General features: G+C 35.5%; 1 protein-coding gene across 1 annotated transcript in view; it reads left to right on the top strand.

Annotated features, from left to right (window-relative positions):
• Nucleotides 1-13,289, top strand: part of dgkh (diacylglycerol kinase, eta) — a 69,111-nt gene that overhangs the window by 35,816 nt on the left and 20,006 nt on the right. The window contains exons 15-24 of the mRNA XM_073845440.1: nt 651-768; nt 852-962; nt 1,065-1,161; nt 2,731-2,838; nt 3,431-3,544; nt 3,631-3,765; nt 7,678-7,944; nt 8,165-8,257; nt 8,699-8,818; nt 11,180-11,285. Coding sequence (XP_073701541.1) covers nt 651-768; nt 852-962; nt 1,065-1,161; nt 2,731-2,838; nt 3,431-3,544; nt 3,631-3,765; nt 7,678-7,944; nt 8,165-8,257; nt 8,699-8,818; nt 11,180-11,285 — 1,269 coding nt within the window. The remainder of the gene's footprint in view (nt 1-650; nt 769-851; nt 963-1,064; nt 1,162-2,730; nt 2,839-3,430; nt 3,545-3,630; nt 3,766-7,677; nt 7,945-8,164; nt 8,258-8,698; nt 8,819-11,179; nt 11,286-13,289) is intronic.

Here is a 13,289-nt window from a genome sequence, read left to right as displayed (position 1 = left end):
ACCATAAATTATTGCCATTGTATTCAGCAGTACATTATAATTATATTTCAAAAGCAGTTGAAAAATTATGAAATTACCTATAAAGATGTACTACTTAATTAGGTCAAAAAGCACTCTGAAGTTCAGCTATTTGCATTTAATATAAATTTACAAATTTATAATACATATTCATTTAATTGCAATTAACATGTAGTTAAATGTCCAAACATTATGTTTACACTAAAGTATATTGTTTTAAGAACAGCTTTTATTTCCATAATAAGTACTGTTTTTTTAAAGTATATTAAATTGTACTTTTTGAAATTGGAAGCTTTATGTGAGGAACAGACCGAAATGTAGATTTTAATTTGCTGAAAATAATACAAATAATAGTCCTACATTTCAGTCATTTCACACAAAGCTATAGCGCGCAAGTCATACAGATCATGTTAACGAAATATTTTATATTGCTTATTATAGCTTCTGGCACCTTTCAGCTTTCAGCATGAATATTCTGTAAAACTTCTTTTGTGTTTTACTAAAAAGAAAGTTTCACAAAGTAAAAAAAAACATGAGGGTGAGTAAATGATGATAGGTCCTTAAATAAAATATCATTCTAATCATGGTTTGCTGATCTGGAATCTCGCATTCATCTTTTGGTTGGTCTTCAGGTCTGCGGGCAGGTCTCGCTGCCTCTATAGCTGGAAGCTCCATAATCAGTAAGATGCTGCTTGCCAACATAGATCCATTTGGTGCCACACCCTTCATAGATCCTGACCTGGACTCACTGTAAGAGCTTTAGTTTCCTTTCTTCTTGTTTAAGTACTCGTAAGTATTTTAAAAGTAACTTACAGAAGTCATTTCTCTTACAGAGAGGGCTATTTGGAGAAGTGTGTGATGAATAACTACTTTGGGATTGGGTTAGATGCCAAGATCTCACTGGAGTTCAACAACAAGCGTGAGGAGCACCCGGAGAAATGCAGGTAGTTCAGGATTGAAGCACAGTCTTATTTTCATATACTGCATTTACCAAAACACCACTTGCAAGGACTCAAAGGTTGACTAGTATTTCTCTGACTGTCCAGAAGTCGCACTAAAAACATGATGTGGTATGGAGTTCTGGGGACGAAAGAGCTTCTGCAGCGGACCTACAAGAACTTGGAGCAGAAAGTTCAGCTGGAGGTGAGCTGAATGAAAGCCATTTTCACTAATAGCATACAACATAGGTCAATTAAAAATATATATATATAACTCATAATTCTTAGAACTTATCAGTCGTTGTTTTCAGAATAGTAAGATATAAACATACTTTTCTTTTTTTGTTCTCACAATTGTGAGTTGTTATCTCACAATTCGGAATTTATAGCAAGCAATTGCAAGTTATTATGTTAGAATTGTAAAAACTCTGAGAATTAGTTTTCCCCTTAGAATTGGACTATAACTCAAAATTGCGAGTTTATATCTCACAATTAAGGAAAAACGTCAGAATTGCAAGTCTGTAAATTGCAAGATATGAACTCGGAATTCCAAGAAAAAATTCAGAATTGCGAGAAAAAAGGTCAGAAAGATAAAAAAAAAACTCGGAATTGCGAGAAGAAAATTCAGAATTGCAATTTGACGTTATTTCTTGCAGTTGCGAGTTTATATCGTGATTCTGAGAAAGAAGTCAGAATTACGAGAAAAAAAAGTCAGAATTGTGAGATATACATTTGGAATTGCGAGAAGAAAATTCTGAATTGCGAGAAAAAAGGTCAGAATTGCAAGATATAAACTCTGAATTGTGAGGAAAAAATTCTGAATTGCAATTTGACTTTATTTCTTGCAATCGTGAGTTTACATCATGTGATTCTGAGAAAAAAAGTCTGAATTGCAAGAAAAAAGTCAGTATTGTGAGAAAAAAGTCAGAATTACAAGATATTACCACGGAATTGCAAAAAAAAAAAAATTCTTGCAATTGAGTTTATATCATGTAATTCTGAGCAAAAAGAATTGTGAGAAAAAAAAGTCCGAATTGGTAGATATAAACTCAGAATTGCAGAAAATAAGTCAAAATTACAAGAATTGCGAGATATAAATTCTGAATTGTGTAAAAAAAAAAAATCCTGAATTGCAATTTGACTTTATTTCTTGCAATTGCGAGTTTATATCAAGTGATTCTGAGAAAAAAAGTCTGAATTTCTAGATGTATAAATTTGGAATTCCGAGAAATTCTGAATTTGGAGACAAAAAATTCTGAATTTCAATTTGATGTTATTTCTTGCAATTGTGAGTTTATATCATGTGATTCTAAGAAAAAAGTTGCAAGAAAAAAAAAAAGAGTATTTTGGGATATAAACTTGGAATTGCAAAAAAAAAAAAGTCAGAATTGCAATTTGACTATTTCTTGCAATTGAGTTTATATCATGTAATTCTGAGAAAAAAAGTCAGAATTGTGAGATATAAACTCGGAATTGCAAGAAAAAATATTAAAAAAAAAAATGTATTCAGTGGTGAAAACTGAAAAATGAATGCCTTGATTTATGCTTTAAAAAGTAACCTGTTGATACAGTATTTGTGGAAAGTGCTAAATGTTGTCAAGCCTGAACAACCAACAAATGATTATCTACTGCTTTGACGACAACAGCTGCTGGAACTGAACATCTTCTCAAATAGAATTTGAAGCACTTGTGGGTCAAACAGTTGCGTTGGCTGTTGACCGATGCCCCAGTTCCATGTTCAGGGCTCCTCATGGTTGTGTGCTTGATTCTGCAGTGTGACGGCCAGTACATCCCACTCCCCAGTCTCCAGGGAATCGCTGTGCTGAACATCCCCAGCTACGCCGGGGGAACCAACTTCTGGGGCGGCACCAAAGAAGATGACGTAAGTCATGCTGCTAGAGGTCATGAGCGGTTTTTCTCATCAAACAGCATTTCCATCCTAACTCTGAGCTGTTCAATCCTTAGACGTCAGTTAAAAGTTGAAATATGACACAGTGTAGAGAGGAAATGATGCAGAGTTGTTTAATTAAGAGGATGAGCAGGCCCTGTGTTGACTCGTGTTGTTTAACATGCAGCTGGCTCTGGACAAAACCTTCTGAACCCAGAGTGACATGGGTCTTTGTTCGCAACAAGTGTCCTTTTGGCAGCTGGTTTGTTTTAGCTCACATGGCCTCGTTGAGAATGAGGTTACCTCCGGATACGCTTTGAGTGTTACAAGGTCTGGTTACAGAAGGGCAGAGTGCAGAACGCTTAGATGCCTGTGATCTTGAACATGACATTTGAGGACTTTTTGTTGTTGTACAAACAGAAAAGTATTTACCCCTATAACATATAACAGTATAGTCTGAAATTTTATATTCTTTATACTCATTTTCAAAATCTTAAAAAAAAATCTTATCTTGAGGGCCTGTACGGAGCCCTCTTGTGGTGGTGAGCTGTTTTCATGATTATTGTTTTTTTGTCTTTTCGTGCAGATATTTTGTGCCCCTTCGTTTGATGATAAAATTTTGGAAGTGGTCGCTGTGTTCGGCAGTATGCAGATGGCTGTCTCAAGAGTGATCAAACTGCAGCATCACCGTATCGCACAGGTAAACACTCCTCACATGAATGACACAGATCTGTAAACGATGTGAATTATGGTGATAGAGTGTGCATTTTACCTCAACCCTTACAGTGTCGCACGGTGAAGATCACCATCCTGGGAGATGAAGGAGTGCCAGTGCAAGTGGATGGAGAAGCCTGGATTCAACCTCCCGGAGTCATTAAGATTCAACATAAGAACCGGGCCCAGATGCTGACAAGAGATCGGGTGAGCATTTCTGGGAAAGAATCATGATATTGGACATTTATTTCCAAAGTCTTACCATAAAACAGTGGATCAGCACAGTTAAAGGAATTTTTTTTTTTTAAATTGCTTCATAAACACTCAAGATTATTCAGATTTTTTAATGTTATTGAAGGCAGTCTCTTCTGCTCACCAAGGCTGCATTTATTTGAAACAGTTATTTGTTTTAAAACAGAGATATTATAAAATATTACTTTTAATATTCTTTTAATGATTGATATTTGTTGAAAACAGTTTTGCCGTTTAATATTTTGATGGAAACTGTAATATACTTTTTGGGAGTCTTTGATGAATCAATATTTCAAAACATGAGAAACATCTTCACTTGTCAGTTTTGATCAATGTAATATCCCTGCTGAAAAAAACAGCTAAAACCAGCCTAGGCTGGTTGGCTGGTCTTAGCTGGTTTAAGCTGGAAATGGCTGGTTTTAGAGGGGTTTTGGCCATTTTTCCAGCCTGGCCAGGCTGGTCAGGCTGGTTTTAGCTGGTGGTTTCCCAGCCTGACCAGCTAAGACCAGCCTGGCCAGGCTGGAAAAATGGCCAAAACCCCTCTAAAACCAGCCTGCCTCCCAGCTATGACCAGCTAAAACCAGGCTGGTTGACCAGCTAAAACCAGCCAACCAGCCTAGGCTGGTTTTAGCTGTTTTTTTCACCAGGGATGTCCTTGTTGAACAGAAGTATTAATTTCTTTAAAAGGAAATCTTATTGACCCCATCTTTGATGCAGTAATGTTTGCATACAGTTGAGATCAAAAGTTTACATCCCCTTTTAGAATCTGCAAAATGTTAATTATTTTACCCAAATAAGAGGGATCTGTTACGGGTGTGTGCAGGACGAGACGAGACGATAGACAATCTTCAAACAAACAACTATATTTAATATCAATCTTCAAGAGGAACAAGGCAGGAACAGGCAGGAACAGAGATCTTCACACACTTCACACAACGTTAAGGACCGACAATAAACTCAAGAAAAAGACAGACTTATAAATGGTGACTAATCATTGAACACAGGTGACGGTGATGACACAAACGAGGACTAAACCAAATGCTCACAAAATGACAGGGGGAGACAAAAACAGACGTGAAATGTGACAGGATCATATAAAATGCATGTTATTGTTTATTTAGTACTGACCTGAATAAGATATTTTTACATAAAAGACATTTACTTATAGTCCACAAGAGAAAACAATAGTTTCGCAAAAATGACCCTGTTTAAAAGTTTACATCCCTTTGATTCTTAATACTGTGTTGTTACCTGAATGATCCACAGCTGTGTTTTTTTGTTCAGTGATAGTTGCTCATGAGTCCCTTGTTTGTCCTGAACAGTTAAACTGCCTGCTGTTCTTCAGAAAAATCCTTCAGGTCCCACTAATTCTTTGGTTGTCCAGTGTTTTTGTGTATTGGGACCCTTTCCAACAATGACTGATTTTGAGATCCATCTTTTCACACTGAGGACAACTGAGGGACTCATATGCAACTATTACAGAAGGTTCAAACGCTCACTGACGCTACAGAAGGAAAAACGATGCGTTAAGAGCCAGGGGGTGAAAACTTTTGAACAGAATAGAGATGTGTACATTTTACTTATTTTGCCTAAATATCATATTTTTTCATTTAGTACTGCCCTTCAGAGGCTACAGAAGATAGTTATATGTTTCCCAGAAGACAAAAAAGCTAAATTTACCCTGATCTTCAAATTCAAAAAGTTTTCACCCCCTCAGTGAGTAGTTGAACCTTCTGTAATAGTTGCATATGAGTCCCTGAGTAGGAAAAGATGGATCTCAAAATCAGACAGTCATTGTTGGAAAGGGTTCAAATACACAAAAAAGCTGGAAAACCAAAGAACGTGTAGGACCTGAAGGATTTTTCTGAAGAAAAGCAGGCAGTTTACCTGTTCAGGACAACAAAAAACAACAACTGTGGATCATTTAGGTAAGAACACACACAGTATTAAAAATCAAGGGGATGTAAACTTTTGAACAAGGTCTTTATTTATAAATTGATAACTATTATTTTCTTTTGTGGACTGTATGTAAACATATTTTATGTGAAATATCCTATTCAGGTCAGTGCTAAAAAACAATAACATGCCTTTTGTATGATCCCTCTTATTTTGGTAAAATAATTACCATTTTGCAGGTTCTGAAAGGGGGATGTATACTTTTGACCTCAACTGTATGTATTTTTGAGATATATTATATAAATAACACCTGAGTTTTATTCAGAGGCCCAAACTGAGCAAAATATACAATTTGGTGCAAATGTTGTTATTAGGGGTGGGCATAGATTAATTTTTTTAATCTAGATTAATCTAGATTAAATCTTGGAATTAATCTAGATTAATCTAGATTAAAATGGCTCATTTGAATTCTGCTGAAGGCATTCAGAATATGTGTGCTACCCAAATAATGACTTAAAGTCTTTGAGAATGGATCATAAAGCTCATAAAGCTGTTCTATGATAATTTGTTGATGAAAGTAAATTATGTTCAATTAGATGTACTTGTGTTTACTAACTAACTAACAATGAAATTATTTTTTCTACCTATTAGATTGTGTTTTTTTAACGTCAACACCTACCCAGCCCATTACATGTTACACCATACTTTTATTTTGACAGGTTGCCGTGAAGTTTCTGTGTCATACAGTATGATATGATGCTAGTTTTCATAAAAATGAAACGGTAAAAGTGACACTCACAGCAGTTTGGGAGATTGAGTTTATCTGTTCATGTGAGATGAAAATGCCAAAAATTACCGGGAGCGTCACGTGTGTTTCAGTATGCGTGTAGTAAAAGCTTGTCTCCACAATGCATACATACTAGAGTGCGGATCGGGCCGCATTTTTCTGTCCGAGCCCGGCCCGAGTCCGACAGAGCAGTAACCGAACCCGACCCGAGCCCGACAAGCATTAAGATATTTATGTCCGAGCCCGATCCCAGCCCGACACAGTTAAAATCTCTTTTTACTCATACTAATGACACATGCACTTTTTTGTGTGGAAAGCCCGCTTTTATTAAGCCACTGTAAAAAAAGCGTTCGGAAATGTCAACAGATGAGAGCATCAGTGCACACTGGGCAAAAAGCGCCGTTATAACACGGGCGCACTATCGCGCTGAGGTGACCGAGCCCGACCCGAACCCGAGCATCCTTTCTAAATATCTGTCCGAACCCGGCCCGACCCGTCGGGTTCCGTCGGGTCCCGTCGGGCTCGGCTCGGGTATCCATCCTCTAATACATACAGATAGGCAAACGGAACATATCGGATTCATATTAAATTTCATTTTTGCATTTCAGTTTTCACATACACTAGTCCATATCGCGATTTGAATTAAGTGACTGACCAACATTTGATTTATGAATCCAAAAAACGACGAACGACGATTCGGTTTTTATGAATGGAGGACGACGCGATCCCGTCTGTGTTTTGGCGGAGGAGACTTAAACGCGCGACCATATTCTATAGTCTTCGGTATACATCCGCGTTAAACTATCAAGGTTAAAGTCATCATAGCTTGCGTAGTTTAGACCCAGCTCCCAACCCAAATTTGAGAATAGATTAACGGCGATATTTTTTTTATCGCGCGATAAGAGTTTCACGTTAACGCAGCGCGTTAACGCCGATAACGGCCCACCACTAGTTGTTATATATATGGTCGAAAAGTAAGATGAAATTCTTCTTATGTAAATCATTGAGATTTTTTAACAGTATAGAAGACTACTTACATGAAATGCATATAAATATCAGTTGCCACTTTATATCTTCCAATTATAAGATGGTTTTTAAGTTTCAGTGTGTTTATCCTTCTTAAACATTGGCTTTAAAAACTCACTATCACTATAAATGGCTCTTGTATTTGTTTTTCAATAAAGGCATTTGAAAACACGCTGAAGTCTTGGGAGGATAAACTGAAATACGACAAGCCTCCACTGAGGCCACATCTGTATCCTCAGCACTCTGTGGATCTGGCCACAGAGGAGGAGGCCACGCTCATCCAGATGTGCGCTCGAGCCGCAGAGGATCTCATCACCAGAATCTGTGAGGCTGCCAAAAACTACCAACTCCTAGAGCAGGAACTTGCCCACGCTGTCAACGCCTCCTCACACGCCATCAACAAAACACACCCTAAGTTCCCTGAGGTGAGCGATGCCAGCACTGAAGGTCTTTTTCCAAAGCATAAACGCTTACTCAGTTTCAGATATCATGAGAATTTGGATGAAACCCTATTTGCATTATCATTAAAAATCTGTCTTGTTTTCACTTCAGAAACCAAATTACTGTGCTCCGTTGTCCTCATAGTTCAAATAAGTCACGTAATTATAAGTACATTCTCATGTCTGATTCATTTGTTCTCCTTAGAGCCTGACAAGAAACACTGCCATTGAGGTGGCCAGCACCGTGAAGGCCCTGCACAACGAGACAGAGTCGCTTCTAGTAGGACGAGTGCCATTGGTGAGTAGATTTAATCCTTTTAAGCTCCGTTTCATTCACCTTTTCTAAGACATAAAGGTTAATGGTGCTGCAAAGCAGGTTCCCATAAGACAGAATAATCACAAATGAGATCTTTTTACCATTTACAATATTTATCTTAAACTGCACTGAGATGCAGAGTAAGTAGAGAAATCTTACATTTGTTTTTATATCTGTTGGAGGCATTTTAGGAGAAGCATCTAATACAAAGCTCATACTTTTGAGTTAAAATTTTCATTTTTGGATAAACTATTTCTTTAAATGAAACATAATTGACTCGAACAGTCTTATAAAAAAAGGCAACTTTCAAGTATGGCTTATTGCTACTTTTAGGATAAATAAACTGTAAATGGACTGAGGCTTGTTTTGTGAGCAGTGAGCTCTTTATAAGCGCTGTCTCAGTCTGTGAGTTCATTTCTCTAGCAACTGGACCCTCCACATGAAGAGCTGCTGTCCAGTGCCCTGCAGAGTGTTGAGGTTGAACTGGGAAAGCTGGTAGAGATCCCCTGGCTCTACCACATCTTACAGCCCAATGACGAGGAGGTGAGAAAGGGATAGTTATCAGACATGGACATTGACTCAATTTATTAACCTTCATGTCATTACAAACCTGTATAACTTTCTTTATTCTGTAAAACACAAAACAGTGTGTACAGTGAAAGTCCAATGTTGATTTAACTTGATGTTCTTTCAAATATCTTCTTTTGTAAATATATTCCTTTGTTCTTTTGAAAATATCTACTTTCCAAAATGTGAACTACACTAGTATGTATTCATACAGTTGAGGTCAAAAGTTTACATGCCCCTTTCAGAATCTGCAAAATGTTAATTATTTTAAATAAGAGGGATTATGCAAAATGCATGTTACTTTTTTATTTAGTACTGACCTGAATAAGATATTTCAAAATTTTACAAATAGTCCACAAGGGAAAATAATAGTTGAATTTATAAAAATGACCCTGTTCAAAAGTTTACATACGCTTGATTCTTAATACTGTGTTGTTACCTGAATGAGCCACAGCTGTGCTTTTTTGTTTAGTGACGGTCCCTTGTTTGTCCTGAACAGTTAAACTGCCGACTGTTCTTCAGAAAAATCCTTCAGGATTCTTTGGTTTTTCAGCATTTTTGTGTATTTGAACCCTGCCCAACAATGACTGTATGATTTTGAGATAGATCTTATCACACCAAGGACAACCGAGGGACTCATATGCAACTATTACAGAAGGTTCAAACGCTCACTGATGCTCCAGAAGGAAACAATACATTAAGAGCGGGTGGTGAAAACTTTTTGAATTTGAAAATCAGGGTAAATTTTACTTATTTTGTTTTCTGGGAAACATGTAATTATCTTCTGTAGCCTCTGAAGGGCAGTACTAAATGAAAAAATGTGATATTTAGGCAAAAAAAACTAACAAAAAAAACACATCTCCTTTCTGTTCAAAAGTTTTCACCCCCGGCTCTTAATGCATCGTTTTTCCTTCTGAAGCATCAGTGAATATTTGAACCTTCTGTAATAGTTGCATATGAGTCCCTCAGTTGTCCTCAGTGTGAAAAGATGGATCTTAATATCATACAGTCATTGTTGGATACATAAAAAACAGCGTTCAAATACATAAAAATGCTGAAAAACCAAAGAATTTGTGGGACCTGAAGGATTTTTCTGAAGAACAGCAGGCAGTTTAACTATTCAGGACAAACAAGTGTCTAATGTACAACTATCACTAAACAAAAAAGCACAGCTGTGGATCATTCAGGTAGAAGCACAGTATTAAGAATCAAGGGGATGCAAACTTTTGACAGTAAAGATGTAATGTTACAAAAAATTTATGTTACAAATAAATGGTCAAACTCTTCAGAAAATATCAACAAAAATGTCAAATTTTTATAGCTTTTTACTAGTAGATAGTGCCGTGCTGAAACTACTCATGTTCATTCAGGTCATGCTTGGTATAACATATAACCTTTAGTTAAAGTTTAGTCTGAATCCGCTAAAATGTTGTGAACATATAGTCCATTTTTTTGCGCACATTTCGTCAAATTCGTTAACTTGCTTTTTAAAAATGGTTTGGTATATCAAAAAGCTTTTGATAACTTTTTGCCAGCATGATCCAAGATGATCCAAGCCAATTTGGTGAAAAGTGGACAAAACTTCTATGACGAGTTCGAAAAAAGTAGATTGTTCTCAAAATATAAAATTATGAAAAATCGTGACCTGTAGAAATTTAAATGTTGATATGCATGAGCCAAGGAATCAGAAGAAATAAGTATTTTGCTTCTACACCTCAAAAGTTATTAGCAGAAATAGAGTGCAAATTTGGCCTATAGGTGATGCTAGAGAGTTTGAGATAGAGACTCCAAATTTGCTATGGTTAGTATTGAGACTGTCCTCTATCTATGTGCCCAATTTCACAACTTTCCTACAAGCGGTTCTATAGGCTGCCATAGACTCAAGTGGAAAAATAAGAACAAAGAATAATAAAGAGAAAACTAACGGATATAATAGGTGTCTAAACACCTTTGGTGTGTGGCCACTAATAATAATGTATCACATTATTATTAATACAAGCATGGGAATGATTTTTGAAAAATCATGTGACACTGAAGACTAGAGTAATGGTGCTGGAAATTCAGCTTTACATTCCAGGAATAAATTGCATTTTAAAATATTTCACAAATAGAACACAGTTATTTTAAATAGTAAAACTATTTCACAATATTGCTGTTTTTACTGGATTTTTGGTCAAATAAATAAATTCAGCCCTTGTAGAAGATTTCTTTCAAAACATGAAAACATCTTTCTCTGAACCCAACCTTTTCATCAGTAGTGTACTTGTATAATAGACTAACTAATATGTTTTACTGTTCTTCGACTCTGAGACTGACAAATAATTTTGTGTGAGACAGGATCACTCCCTCGAATACGGAAAAAGAAACAGTCGGAGTGGGATGTTTCGTATAGTGCCAAAGTTCAAGAAAGAGAAAGCCCCGAAGAAGTCCAGCCCACAGTCAGGTAAGTTTGCATATGTGTGTGTGTGTGTGTGTGTGTGTGTGTGTGTGTGTGTGTGTGTGTGTGTGTGTGTGTGTGTGTGTGTCCACATATACTTGAATATCCTCACATGTGACAAACACTAAAATCATGGATGGCTCACGTTTTGTTCATTCATAGACATGTAAAAGTGTTTTAGTGTTACGTCTTGCTGTTTTGATTGGAAAATTTGCAAAGATGCAGGACACAGACTGTAAAAAATTGTTGGATTGTTCGTGACTGCTGACAGTGTGGGGAACTGTTAAAGGAAGTGATGGTCCATGGAGGCAGTGACATGATGCTATAGAGCGCCATACAGCATGTACTGTACATCCTCTTCTGAGAGGACTCTCTGTTCATGTCCAATGGTCCTCAGTCCAACCCAACCATCCATGAGCACCCCTGCACTCCTCTGGTCATGGTGTTGTCCTGTGAGTCAGAAACAGTCCATGTGTCTACACATGAACAGCAGGCACAAACCAAGGTGTACCGCACAGAAGGGGAACAACACAAACCCAAACATGTCATACTGCTACACGTGTAACTCCTAAAGGTGAAGTGTGTAATTCCTGTCACTGGCAGCACTGAACAGAAATGTATATAGTAATGATTGTTTTCTGAGCAGGTGTCCCAAACGCTCCTTCTGATAGTCCCGCCCCAAACTCATCCCATTGGTTGAAGCAGACATTGACATATCGAGCCACTTAAACAAATACAGCAATTTTTGGAAAGTGCCACAGTGTTTATTCGTAAGGAAGTCAACGTGAACGTTTTTTGTAACTTTTTAAAGTCTGGTTTACAGTGCAGCTTAATCTGGCCAGGACCGTTTAGACAGGAAAAGACTGTCTGACTGGCACATGCCCAACATCATTTTGTTTTTGATTTTTTAATTTCATAATGGTGAAAAAAATATATATATTTATTTTTTGCCTCCAAAATTAATATTAATATATAACATTAATAACATTAATATCATCATTAATAAAAATAATAGTAATAGAAAAACAAAACTTCCATAATGGTGAGAAATCTAAATGTATTGCAAAAATGTATTTGTGTATATATTACATATTTTACACATTATAATTATTATTATTATTATTTGTTTATGTCCAGTGTATATTTTATACATTAATTATAATGATAATATAATAACAATAATAATAATAAAATAACAAAAGCAAAAGTTTCATATTGATGAAGAAACTCATTTTTTAGCCTTCAAAAATAGGCAAAAATTTATTTGTGTATATATTAAAAAATGTACACATTATTATTATTATTATTAATTTGTAATGTATATTTTACACAGTATTATTGTTGTTGTTATTATTTCTTAATATGCAATGTATATTTTACACATCATAATTAATATTAATAATAGTAATAATACAATTTATAAAAACAAAACTTTCATAATAGTGAAAAAAAATATATTTTTAGCCTCCAAAAAGTGGCAAAAATATATTTTTGTGTATATTCAAAATAATAATAAAATACGCTATATATTTTACACATTATTATTATTTATTTATGTGCAATGTATATTTTACATATTTATATCATAATTATTAATAATAATAGCAATAATAAAAATAACAAAACAAAACTCATAATGGTGAAAACACTATTTTTTTTGCCTCACAATTTGCAAAAATGTATTTGTGTATATAAATAATAATAATAATAATATATGCTATATATTTTACACATTATTATTGTTATTATTATTTATTAGTGTGCACTGTAAAATTAATACATTAATATCATTAATAATAATAATAATAATAATAATAATAATAATAATAATAGAAAAAATTAACAAAACCAAAACTTTAACGATAGGGGCTAGGGATGCTCATTTTGGTTAATTTTCCTGACCGACAACCGCTGCTCGTTATCCGAACATTAACCGTTAACTGATAAAATTAGAATAATAAATTAGTTTAAAATAAAAATAGAATGCACGAGTATCTGTGATGATACATT

Source organism: Garra rufa, chromosome 8, assembly GCF_049309525.1.
Source record: "Garra rufa chromosome 8, GarRuf1.0, whole genome shotgun sequence".
Lineage (NCBI taxonomy): Eukaryota > Metazoa > Chordata > Actinopteri > Cypriniformes > Cyprinidae > Garra > Garra rufa.
Note: the sequence above shows the minus strand (reverse complement) of the source record. Positions and strands in the feature narration are given on the sequence as shown.